Raw genomic sequence first — 12,881 nt, 5'->3', positions numbered from 1 at the left:
TGTTTGTCCATGACAGCCAATGAGCTGCTGCGCTCGCCCATCAATCATCCCGCTCTAGCAGTAAAGCCCGCCTCCTGCTGCCCAAACCCGTTTGCTGTAGAAAAAAAAGAGATATATCGGTGAGATTTCTTAGTTTTTTTAGTGAAACACATCCTCCTACTTTCTAAAATTAAAGAAGGGTTCTGGGCGAGTGATTAGAAACTGTTTTAACTCTTCGATTTTAGCCGTTGAGCTCCATTCACTCTCATTCATTGAGGACTCACTCGCGGGCGCCCTCTGCTGTTTACCGGGGAGGGGGGCAGAAAGTGACCAGGCTCGCATAAACCGGCTCTGGATAGGCCCGTAAAATCGCTAAAATCGCCTGTCCCTAATTCCTACACTTCCCTTTCTCCTCGCTAGTTGGCGGTAAGCGCAGCTGTAACCCGCCCCGGAGCACAGAAGAACGACGCGGTCACTTTTTCAAACCGCAGCCGCGGCTCCTCATCGACGCGGCTCCGCGCACTGACTCTCCCCGGAGGCGGTTGATGGGGAAACGGCGACAACAAACAGCCACAGTAACGGTTTCCGTACGGCGTTATGGCCCCAGTTAACCTTTTCCAGACTTTAGCGAACCCAGAGACGGCTGTATTTGCGTTATCTTAACCAGCTGAATAGTTAACCTACAATTAGTTTGCAAGCTTAGCTTAGCTTAGCCAGCCAGGCTTTCAACCAGCCAACGTTTTCTCAGCAGCCTAGCAACCAGCGAAATGGCGCTGCCATGTTTTGACAGCTTCTCTGTTTTGTCTTACGACTCTGTTCTTTACTTTTAATGAAACAGCGAGCGAGCTGGATCGTTTCATTGCCCTACAAATAAAGTAAGGCTGTAGCGTTGCTGTCGCTCAGCTGTGAGCTGCTTAGCTGAGCTGACTTCGCGAGGTCTTCCCCTCCTCTCGGTTAGCTAGGTTGGTGAGCGATGCTGGGTTCTGCTCAGCTGAAGCGCAGAAGAGCTCAGGACTTCGCGGCCTGTTATGATTCGGCTTGTGCTGCTCAAGGCTCGGTTCCACTGCCCGCGGTCAAGTCCAGCCTTGGCCAGGGAGTGCTGGACTTCAACGGGGATGTCATCAGTCTCCCAGACTGGACGCCTGTACTGTTATCTCTGGCCATCAACAAGCATTTGCAGAACGTGACCATCAGAAGCTGCTACCTCGGCACTTTGGGATCACAGGGTGAGCCGTCCCCGATTTCTGTTTTAGGGCTTGTCCGAGTGAGTATTGGTCCGATTTAACCGTAACTGGCGGTAAAAGTATCGTTTTATGTGTTTTACTGGTTGTCAGCTGTGAGTGAGCAAACCTACATGGAACCCTTCAAATCTGTGGAAGCTGTGAATCCTCTCACATTCAGTCAGTTTGTCATGGATGCACTGATCGTGGATTTTAGGGATGTACACTGATATTGGAATCTTATTGGTGTGAGCAGTTCAGATCTGACCAATATTTGATGGCAAGTTTGTTATAGTTTAGAAGAGCTGAACACTTAGATTAAGATTAAGTGATCCTCATTAGTCCCACAACAGGGATATTTCACCTCCGCATTTAACCCATCCGTGAAGTGAAGCACCACACACACTAGGGGGCAGTGAACACACTTGCCCGGAGCGGTGGGCAACCCTATCCGCAGTGCCCAGGGAGCAGTTGGGGGTTAGGTGTCTTGCTCAAGGACACCTCAGTCACATACTGTCAGCTCTGGGGATCGAACCGGTGACCTTCCGGTTCCCTAAACTCCAGCCCATGACTGCCCCCCTGGGCAACACTGGGCTACAAATGCCTAGTATTAAGATCATTTTTGGTTTTAATTTTCTGTAATTAAGGTAGATTTGATCCCAGTTTCACATTTTTATAAATGATTTCTTATAAGCATAGGCACATACATCAGAAATACTGGCATCAGCCACAGTTCCCGTTTTGGGACGTCCTTGATTCGTTCTTACGGCCGATTCTGATTTCTTTACAGCTGTTTTGACTGAGGGCTTATTTTAATTATAATTTTTTTCCCTCCAAACAAAGCTCCTAATGCGTAAAACATATTTAATTAAATGTGGATATGTATTTCTCTTATGTATTTTTTTTTATAATTTTCTTTTATTTGTTTTTTTTTTTCCAGTTGAATTATATCTAAATCCAGGAAGTTCCATAAATGTGTAACATTTCTGAAATCAATGAGTAATCCTGCAAAATAATGAAGATTTTTGCCATAATTGAGCAGCACTACAAATGAGCTGATGGTTCCCTTATATCTAGCTTCTTCTAAGGCCACCAGCAGAAAGAAGACACCCGCAATCCATTCGAAGAGTATGACCCTTCAGCTCTGCAAAGCTGTACAGAAATGCCTTTGTGTTTCACCCAATCTGAAGATCCTTCAGCTCCATGGGCTGCCGTTAAGAGAGAGAGACCTCAACATACTCACAAAGGTAGAGAAAGGCACCGTTCTGTTGTGAATGAGTGTGAAGTTCATATTCAGAACTTCAGGTCTCGTTTCAGGGTTTGTCCAAGAGCACCTCATTGGAGCATCTGTCTCTGGCGCACTGTCCGATTGCAGATGATGGGCTGGAAGGTCGGTAAATCAGGAGTGTCAAGATTGTTATTGTCAAAATGGTTTTGCATTGTTTTTGTTAATATGTGCCTTTAAATCTCTCTGTGCATTCAGTTATCTGTCAGAGTGTTAAGTACTCCTCAACAATCAGAACAGTGGATTTCACGTCTTGTAATATTACCTGGCAAGGGGCAGAACATATGGCGAACATAATCAAGGTAAGCCTGTCTGTTTGCTTACATGTGGTTGGACTGGATTTAAAGGGCTATTCCAGCATTAAACTGGCATTTAGTATTTTAATTATCATGTAATATTCTGTAATGCGGCATTGCATCCCTCAGTCATATTAGTATCAAGAATTTGTATCCTTTTTGTGTTTTTGTCCAGTACAAACACTACAGTACCCAGAATGCACTGCACACATATATGCCATACAACCACTGGGAATTCTGCCACAGCAATAAAGAGGTCCTGACTGTTGATTGATCTAAAAGCTAATAAATACAGAGGTGGCTTTCTATCAGTAACATTGGCTAGCTGCCTTCTAGAGCCAAAAAGATAAAGACGTTAAATAGTCTAAACGCATAAATCCTCATCAAAATGCTTGTAGTTTTTCAGAGGTTCCTTGTATCTTCAAAATACATCATCAGAAGGTAGTTGTCCTAGTTTTTAAGCCAGAAACCCCCATTCTAGAGACTGCTGTGGGTCTGCTGTAGTAGGTAAGTAGATTTGTTTACAACAGATGAAGCAGTTAAATTTTCATTTTGGTCAGGGTGCCCTTTTGACCTGAACGTCCATATCAACCAGACTTATTTAGGCAAAGGTTCTTTTTTCGAGTGGGACAATGTGCGTAAAGCCTGTTGAATGATCTGTTTGTGGTTCTCGGTTATTCTCAGCAAGAGGAAAGATGAAACAGACGAGGACAACGTTCCAAATTACCAGCATTAACACGACTGCTTTGTTTGGAGCAGCACCAAGCGGTGAGGCGGCATGGCACGGCATGGGTGGAGTCTTTGCGGTACAGAAAGGCAGAGTTTGAGGCGATGGGCGGGCTGCGCAGGATCACGCTCAATGACAACATTCTAATCGGGGACAGAGGAGTGACCGCACTCACTGAGGAGCTCGCAGAGGACCTGTGGGTCAAAGGTCAGACAACATAAATCTTTAAACTGGCATGCGAGTGTGACTCAACATGTCATTTACGTAGGTGGTAGAGACAGATCTCACAACATGCATGATGCAAAATGCATTACATATATATTTTTATCGTTTATTATTCTCACATGCATGAAGACATTCATTCTGCGTGAGTACAAAAAAGATCCGTCACACATGCGAAAGAACTTTGTGTGCGTGCGTATGTAGTCTCTAAATCCTTGTCACGGAGGTGGGAGTCAACTCGGCATGTGCCATATAAAATAATGATGTAGGGAAGTGAACATTAAAGTTCTAGCATTTTACATCCTGCAGTTAAATTGACAAATTGTTCCACTTTTTGGGATTAACCCTTTCTCAAAAAGTTATTAGGGACTCTTGCTATAATATATAATTTGCTATAATCGTCCTGTTTGGCCTACAACACTTACAACATTCTAGCTCAGAAAGTTGCAGCCCTGTAAAGTCACAGATCCATTTTCACAAGATCAAGGAGTCTTATAAGCTATGATATATACATTTAGATGGTTATTCTTTTTCTGGCTACATTGATTTGTGTTGAAACTGCAGCGGTGGACCTCCAGCGCTGCGGCATCTCTAATGAAGGAGCTAAAGCCCTGGAGAAGATGCTCCAGTCCAACTCCACTCTGTGTGTCCTGGATGTCAGGAGGAATCCACTAGTGGGTCAGTTCAGAGCACTTTCCTATACATGAAGAGAAACCTCTTGGGCTTAAATGCTTATTTTTCTTTCTTTGGATCTTTTTATCAGACAATGAGTTGGTGAAGGATGTGATTAAAAAAGTCCTTATGAACACCAAAGGCCAGGACTTACAGGTAACACACAGATCCTCACCTGCAAATGGTTTAGGTGCATTAGATGAATTAATAAGTAAAGAAAACAAGGACTTGAGTTTGTGCCCCAGTTGTGCTATATGCTATTGTATTTTGATAAAAGCAACACTGTTTAACGGGTAGTTTTTGGCCAGTACACACATTGAATCATTTATTTAACAATGAGAGTTATGATGCTGCATAATTGAACTGAATTACAGAAAAAATCAGTATCATTGACAAATCCACATGAAAAGTGCATTAGTTGTTGTTGCTGGGACTGTGTTGCAGTATCTTTGGCTGAAGCCTCCAGCAAAGGATGCCTATGACCACACAGGCCAGATTATGAGGAGAAACACAGGAAGAGCTACCTACAGAACTGGTAAGAATGCCAGTGGTATCCCTTGATATGTAGGAAGAGTGCTTTCCATCAGTATGTGTGTGTGTGTGTGTGTGTGTGTGTGTGTGTGTGTGTATATTAAAAGGCATTTTTCTGTGACTGACATATGTTAATAATGTCTGTACTGATATTGGCTGCCCTGTATTGTGCCTCATGTATAAAGCTTGAAAAAAACTTTTTGGCTGGACCTAAACTGCTGTTGGTTGAATATGCAGATATAAGTAAATGTTGTTTTTCAGAAACCGTGAAGTCAGCGTAGTTTCCTTGTATGGACTGGGGATTGAACTGCACACTTTGAAGCTAAAACCTTGTTTACATACTGATTGTTAAAAATCCTGTTTGTATATCACTTTTATCTGTTGAAGGATCTCGCAAGACATCAACAGCGTGCGGGTGGAGGCCGCCACGGCCTGGGTCTGCTGGGTATATCCCGTGGCGCACTGCAGCACGAGCCAGACTTCAGAGGTTAGAGACAATCACTGTCGCACTGAGATATATAGTTATAACTAGTTTACCTATCTATCTGTCTATCTGTAAAGCCTCATCGAGTTTGAAAAAGACACTATATAAAAGAAAAGGATTTTCCTTAATCCAGCATAATCTAGGCTTAGAGTCTGAAGCCCTACAGTGTGAATATAGTCAAGTGCCCTTTCGTTAGTTATGGGAGCATTCAACTAAATTCTAAAATTTCTGCATAATTCAGCTGTTGAGATTGAGAGTGTTTGGTGTGAAGTGGTTAATTGTAGAGACACTTGATGATACATATTTCTTTACAGTGGTGGTTATAGAAAACAGGGTAACCAAGTCTGCAACACAAATATAGCCATTTTATTTGCACCCCAAAATGACCACATATAACTACTTAGCTTTATATGTCGTGTTGATAACGGCAAAGGGAAATCTTTGAGTCTTTGAGGACTATTGAAGTCACTCTATGTACCTCTCTGCTGTGATACCTCTCTGCGCATCTCAAATGTATGGTTAGATTGCATCAGGTGTCATCCAACATATTCGTAACAATTTAATATAATGGCCTTCTGTGAGGAAGCTTTTAGAGGCACTTCTTCTGTAAATTCTTCAGACATCTGGTTAATATCACCACTTTTGTGAACAGTTCTAACACAGAACATTTCATATCATACCACTCTGAATGACTTTATTTGTATTATAGCAGTTTAGTTTGCAGAAAGTTTAAGCACAGAAGGATCTTATAATAGTAATAATGTGCTACCTGCAGCAGAGTAAGGCATCTCTAGTTACATATCAATCAAGTAAATAGCAAATTTTTGGTTGTAAAATGTTAGTCATTTTGTCACAGACCTGTTTTAAGTTCCAAGAGGCTTTTACAAAGGATGTTTGTTAAATTTCTGCTTGGATATGGAACAAATATAAACTTTCTGCCTTGTTTAGGGGCCTTCCAGAGGGTGCAATTACTGCCAATCAGAGTTTTCAGGTTTGGTTTTATTTTCTGATTCCCAAACCATTGAAGCACGTCATGTTTTTGCTTCCTTTTCTGTAATGCAGCCTAAAATCTAAATCTGAGAAACGGTGTTGACTTATGGGTTGAAATTGTCTGTGCAACATTTGCTTTGTGATGACCCTTTCAGAATGCTTCCACTGTCCGAGTCACTCTGGAGTCAGCAAGTGAGTCAGAGTCTGAGGAAGTGGAGAGTGTGTCACAAAGTCTGTGTGCACAGAGTCCTCAAGGAAATGTTACCAGCAGGAAGTTCAGGCATCTGCAGGCAGAATACAAGCGCCTACAGGTACCACTGGAACAGTAGCGTTGTGTTAGGGCATGCAAAATGTGGTCTAGATGGAGGAACACAATTCAGATTAGTAGTACCCACTGTGCTTAAAAGCCATTGGCTCAGGATTGCCAGACTCAGGCCAGTGCAGATTTCAATATGCAGTTCAACCCCTGAAGGCCAAAGTAATGAACTGAGTCAGGTTTTCAACATCCAGTTTATTCCTGTGTTTTATGAGGCACTTAAAGTGGCTTTGACACACTGTGATGGTTGTTTGTTTTGTCATTTCTTGCCCTGCAGGACCTTTTAGAACAGTTAAACAGTGTAGTTTCTCATGTCCCCTACAGGTGGAGCTTGAGGACTGCAAGCTCAGGCTAGCGGAAGAGAGAAATGCAAGACTGAAAGCCAATTCTCGCCTGGTGGAGGTACAGTGATCTAGAACGGTTTTTTTCCCTTGTATTACTGAAATTTGTATATGGGCCATTGTGCCAGTGAGGTCCCACAGTTTAAAAAAAAAATGGATTTCAGACCTTAGATATTTAATTTTGTTTTTTTAAAGATCTTTTTGGGTTTTTTTTAAAGAAATGTTGAATAATTTAGACTTATGAATTAAAATTTGAAATAAAAAAAACTTTTAAAATGCTGTTCCATGTTTTCACATCTCTACCGAAACACAAGTTTTAGTCCATAGGCAGAGCCTTATTTTGGCCACACCTCTACATTTTAGAGCAGGAAGTGAAGCTTCATCCCTGACCCTCATGGCCACATGGTCAGTTCGGAACTGTAAAAATCAGTACTGAAACGCATGTTTTCTGCAATGAAGTTTTGTGTTTTACTGAAAAATATTATGATTTTATGTGTGTTTGCTAGTCATGTACTGGTTAGTTTTGATTTATGCCCAGTTTGTAATTTTTAATCATTTTTGTAGATAATTTTATATGAACTATACTCCCCGGCTGGGCGACTAGTGTCCTTTCTTTTTTTTTATTTTTTTTTTATAGATTTTTGTTTGACAGACAAGGTAAGAAAAAACAATCCCTTTATGTCCCACCCCACCAAGGCCATACATATACATGAACATAAAGGTGTATATAAAATGTAAATATATATATACATAATGTGTATCATCTATATCTATGTATAATACTGTTACATACGCATATCCATACATATACATAATCATACACCAAGACAAAAAAAAATTACATAAATGAAATATATATAAAATACACTAAAGGGGATCTGCACACATGATAAATGCACACTGTTTCTGACCAGTATCATTCTGGACCAAGGACTATACTTAATTACTAATACCCTACCCTAATTTATGCATCCTTGAATCTCGTTGGCTCATGCATATGTATAGAAAAATCACAGCAGTGAAGAGTGCATCAGACAAGGGTTATGCTATTAATACATTCTACAAAAGGAGCCCAGGTTTTGATAAATTTAACACGGCTTCCGATTTGATTATATCTCATCTTCTCCAGTGGAATCATTGCAAGTACTTCTCTGACCCATTGCTTGAATGAGGGGGGTTTCACTGATTTCCTTCTAGGGTCCTTTCTGTGTGGAGTTTGCATGTTCTCCCCGTGTCTGTGTGGGTTTCCTCAGGGTTCTCCGGTTTCCTCCCACAGTCCAAAGACATGCAGTCAGGCCAGTTGGACATGCTAAATTGCCCCTAGGTGTGAGTGACTGTGTATATCTGTCTCTTTGCCCTGCTATGGACTGGCGACCTGTCCAGGGTGTCTCCTGCCTTCTGCCTGATGACAGCTGGGATAAGCTCTAGCACCCCCTCGCGACCCTGAGGGAGAAGCCGCTTAGAAGATGATGTCGGAAACAAAACCTCATATCTCCATTTTTGTTGTTTTGTTGCCCTTTACATTGAATCAGAATTTCATGATGAATGGGCCAAAAGAAACGGCCCAAAATGATTTGGAAAACATTCTGGTTCCATTGACTTCTTTTAAAAGTAAAGTGTTTTTATTCCTTCTCCTGTAAAATTACCATTCTGGAGATACGAGGTTTTCTTCCGACAGCAGCGATATGGTATATTCAGTTCAGGCTTTGAACCAGTTGGATAGAATGATCCATGTATTTCTCTTCTCTGTTTTGTTTTCTGATTAGCTGGAGTTAGAGAACAGTCGTCTACGCAGTCTGAATCAGTCTCTCTCTGAAGCCCACGTCAGCCATTCTGTGCTTGAGGATGACCATGTGCTGGACAGTATTGAGTCATCGTTTCACAAATTCCACGCCTTCCTTGACCTTCTGAAAGATGCTGGGTATTTGAAACTATTGTTTTCTTACTGTGATGGTTGCAGTCACGTTAAACACGTTTTTTTCCTAGCATGTGATGTGAGTAATTATTCCTAGGCTGGGCCAGTTAGCATCGATGGCCGGCATTGAGCAGTCAGACTTTGGGCTTCTGGGTAGTCCTCAGCTCTCCTCCACAGAACGAAGGGGCCAAGGGGACCAGGGTAATGAGCAGAGGAAGGAGGACCCTGTGGTAAGTGGCATTTATCCCAGTGATGATAAAAATGTTATTTTAAAGATGAAATACAGACAAGCCAAATTCTTTTAGCTGACCTGTGATGCGTTGGAGGCATTGGGGGAAAGATGCTTCACGTTGCTTCATATGGCTCATCCAGAGGTAAACAATGACTTCCAATGAATGCCAGTCACTCAGTCATTTCATCTTCACTAGCATCATAGGAGCGATCATGAAGCTTCACTGACTGACAGCTGGACTCATCACCTAGAGTGTGTTTGAGCTCGCCGTAAAAAGGGCACGGACGCTTCTTTGGTTTGTGTTCGCAGATTCTTTAAACTTTGCTTTCAGACTTTTAACTGTTCTTTGACGCTGCAGCCTCATTCTCTCACAGCCATGTTCAGCCATTTATTTAGAAATCTCTTCAAACATTGAGGGTTTCGGCTGAGTCTCTCCTAATTTTTGTACAGAAATATCACACTGAATGTTTATGAGGTCTGAGCAGCGTGAAATTATGATGAATGTCGAGTTGGTTTGACATAAAAGTGGCATGAATTCCAATCTGGCTGTTCAGATTGGGTCGAGTTGCCGCAGATCGGATACGGATCGGATTTCAGATATGAAATCAAATCGGAATTGAAAATATCAGATTCATTGTGTTTTTTGCTGTTCACACGGTCACACAGGTGAAGAAAAAATCTGATTACAGACACTTTTGCCTGCTGTGTAAATGTAGCCTAAGTATTAGATGTATGTGTGATTCCTAGTGCTGGGACCACTTATTAATACTAACCAAGAACAGCCATGAATTCAATAGGTAGGATTAGGTGAAATAATAAGATGATGATGATGATGATGATGAAATAAACATATTTTAAAAATGTACAGTAGTCATCACCAAAGTATAGAGTAAGAGTAGGTAAATGAATAGTTTGAGCTTAAGGAATATCCGGAGTTTGCCTGTCCAGCGGCATGCTTCTGAGCCTTCTCCACCCCAAGATAATTGATCCCACAATGTTAAAAAAAGAAGAGGTTCATATTTTAGTGCAGTAGGCAGAGCTCCATTAGGAATGAGGTCTGTCCTTATTGTGTAATAGTGAGTGCTGTGGAGAGCATGTTGAAGGTGACTGATTTTCGTAACCAATGAGAAATGCCTCACCAGCCTACCTGATTTACAGGCTTTTGGATCCAGTCATAAGGAAAAGCCAATTATTTTCTCAAGTTTACTTACAATCTTTTTCCAGAAAGGATTGTTTCTATATAATGCCAAAATCAGTTGTCCTCCGTTTAATTCATAATTTCTCTGTGAGGAAGATTTTGTAAGCATTAAACACTTAATCTGGTTCCTATCACAATTCTGACCTATTACATTTCTTTAGAGTAGCATGTCTGATATCAAACCACTCTGAATTACTACATCATAATGATTCCGTTATGCAGACATTTTGAAAAATGTGTAATACCTCTTTAAATAAAAGTACAAACTACAATTATTACTAACTTTCTGTACCTGTTCCACAGACAACAGAAAACCTTCAGAGAGCATCAAGACCTCAGTCGAGCAGATCCTCCTGTAGAGTCTCGGCTGCCTCTAGGCCCTCACCTCAAATTCAGTCCCAGCAGGAGATGCCCCTTAACCCCGCTATCCACTCCAGCACCCCTCCTGCTCCACTGGACCAGCATGATGCACCAGAGCAGCAGCGCAGTATCTCCCCAGTCCCAGTGAGCCTTCACGGGATGTCCGGCTCTGAGAAGGTCCAGGGCAGCGGAGACTCAAAGTCAGCAAGTTCAGTCAGTAGCAACCTTAGTATAAACAGTAAAGTCTCTAATTCTTACAGAGACGACTTTTCTGAGGGGAAGGTTTCTCCTGCTCTAAGCTCTAGATCCTCCAGTGTCTCTAGGTTTGAGAGCCAGAGGAGTGCTGCTGGTTTGGCTGGATTCTAGAGCAAGCTTAGATCCTGGACTCTGTGTAGACTGGTTTTTCTTCCATTGTATTTTATTCGTAGTTGTGTCATTTGAATGTTTATGTATCAAAAAAAAGTTTTTACACGATTTTACACCACAAGGTTCCAAGCGAGCCGAGCCTTTTTCTAATTTTTTGTCAGCAGTCTTTTGCCTTGCTGCTATCAGCCTCTTCTGAGCAAAATTTTCCTTCACATCATGACAATTTCATTTGGCATCGCTATGACAACCAGCTACATTGAGAAGGTACTGTAGTATCTGCAGTGGAAAACGAAGTAGCTGCTGCTGAAAGCGAGTGGAGTCCAGCCAAGTCGAGACATAACATGCAGTGGAAAATCGTCTTAAGGCCACTGTGTAAAGGTTCTGATTGGCTGTATTGTATTGTGCATCATTCAGAAGCAGTCCAGGCTGAAAAACTCCTTATAACTTCAACGTGAATGGGCGGAGCTAAAGTGCTGTGGGCTGAATAGGTGTATATATATATATGTAAATACACTGTGGTCTTTTTTTTTTCTTTCTTTCTTTTTTTTTTTTAAAGACATTCCAAAAACACTGAACTCAAAACAGGTTCTTTTAGCAGCTTAGTATAGCTTGTTTTGAAACTAACAGCATTTACATTGTTATTTAATTCCAAAAATCGAGGTTCATTTGTTTTTCTATGATATGGACCCTATAATGCAAAGTGCCAACACGTGCATTACTGGAAATTTTGGAACAAGTTATATGTCATTAGTTCTGATGGCCTGATGTTGCTGTGTGCTTTCCAAATATTGTAGGCTGTGAGATTTTGGATTGTGAAACCCTCAGCGATTGTCTTCTGTTAAGTGGATTCAGATTAGATTTTACTTTGAGACGCTGTTTTTTTTTTTTTTTTTTTTTTTTTTTTTTTTTTTTTTTTTTTCTTTTTCTTTTTCTTTTTCTATTGTACCTGTAACCTCACCATGTTGATGCTGTTCAAATGCTGGTATTCACTACTGGAAATCCATTTAAAATCTTTTTTGGTCTAGACTTAGGTTTAATCTGGAAAGAAAACTGGCTGCTTAGAAAACCGGTGTTGACAGTTTGCGGTTTTCTTAACACAAGATTTTAAAAGATCTGTATCATGGTTAATGGAGTTGTCATCGCTTTTATTGGAAAAAAGATACGACGCAGCGTGTAAACCCTGTAAAAGTAGTCGATAAAATGATTGCTGCTCATTTTTAATGCATTGTTTTTGTCACGTGTTCGGCTGTTTATCAGTTTAGCCCCGTCCATTCTCATTGAAATTTAAGAGGGTGTTTCAGCCTGAAATGCGTTTGTATGCTTGAAACTCAACACAGGACAGCAAATCAGAATTAATGTTTAATTAAGAGTCAAGAGAGGAAAATGCTCATGTAAAACATTAACTGTTAGATTTTGTTATAAACACAGTTGTTGTAAAGATTTCAAGTGGACCTCAGGGAGAAAAATAACAGATAAAACAGATGGTTTGGGCCCTTTAATATACATTGTTTGGTTTTATTTATTTGTATGTTTATTCTTTTTTAAAATTTTTTCTTCTTCATGTCATCCACCACACTCACAAGTCATTCATATACTTTATACAATTACCGTTGACAGATTGCTGTGAAATGTTATGATGAAAATAAATATATAATGTTGATATTTGACACGACTTGCTTTCTCTGAATGAACTGAACTCTAGTAATGTTAGAAGTGGCACACACACACACACAATGTATATATACCT

General features: G+C 40.9%; 1 protein-coding gene across 1 annotated transcript; it reads left to right on the top strand.

Moving 5' to 3' along the window:
- Positions 1-372: 372 nt before the first annotated feature.
- Positions 373-11,619, top strand: cep78 (centrosomal protein 78). The gene is made up of 15 exons (XM_017696385.2): positions 373-1,205; positions 2,277-2,446; positions 2,517-2,589; positions 2,683-2,786; positions 3,540-3,714; positions 4,294-4,407; positions 4,493-4,557; positions 4,846-4,936; positions 5,320-5,419; positions 6,365-6,407; positions 6,562-6,717; positions 7,047-7,124; positions 8,830-8,984; positions 9,076-9,208; positions 10,712-11,619. Exons 1-15 carry the CDS (start codon positions 953-955, stop codon positions 11,132-11,134), a joined length of 2,133 nt encoding a protein of 710 aa, XP_017551874.1. The 5' UTR covers positions 373-952; the 3' UTR covers positions 11,135-11,619.
- Positions 11,620-12,881: the final 1,262 nt, after the last annotated feature.

This window comes from Pygocentrus nattereri, chromosome 29 (genome assembly GCF_015220715.1).
Source record: "Pygocentrus nattereri isolate fPygNat1 chromosome 29, fPygNat1.pri, whole genome shotgun sequence".
NCBI classification, from domain to species: domain Eukaryota; kingdom Metazoa; phylum Chordata; class Actinopteri; order Characiformes; family Serrasalmidae; genus Pygocentrus; species Pygocentrus nattereri.
The sequence above is the reverse complement of the archived record's forward strand: the minus strand, read 5'-3'. Positions and strand labels throughout refer to the sequence as shown.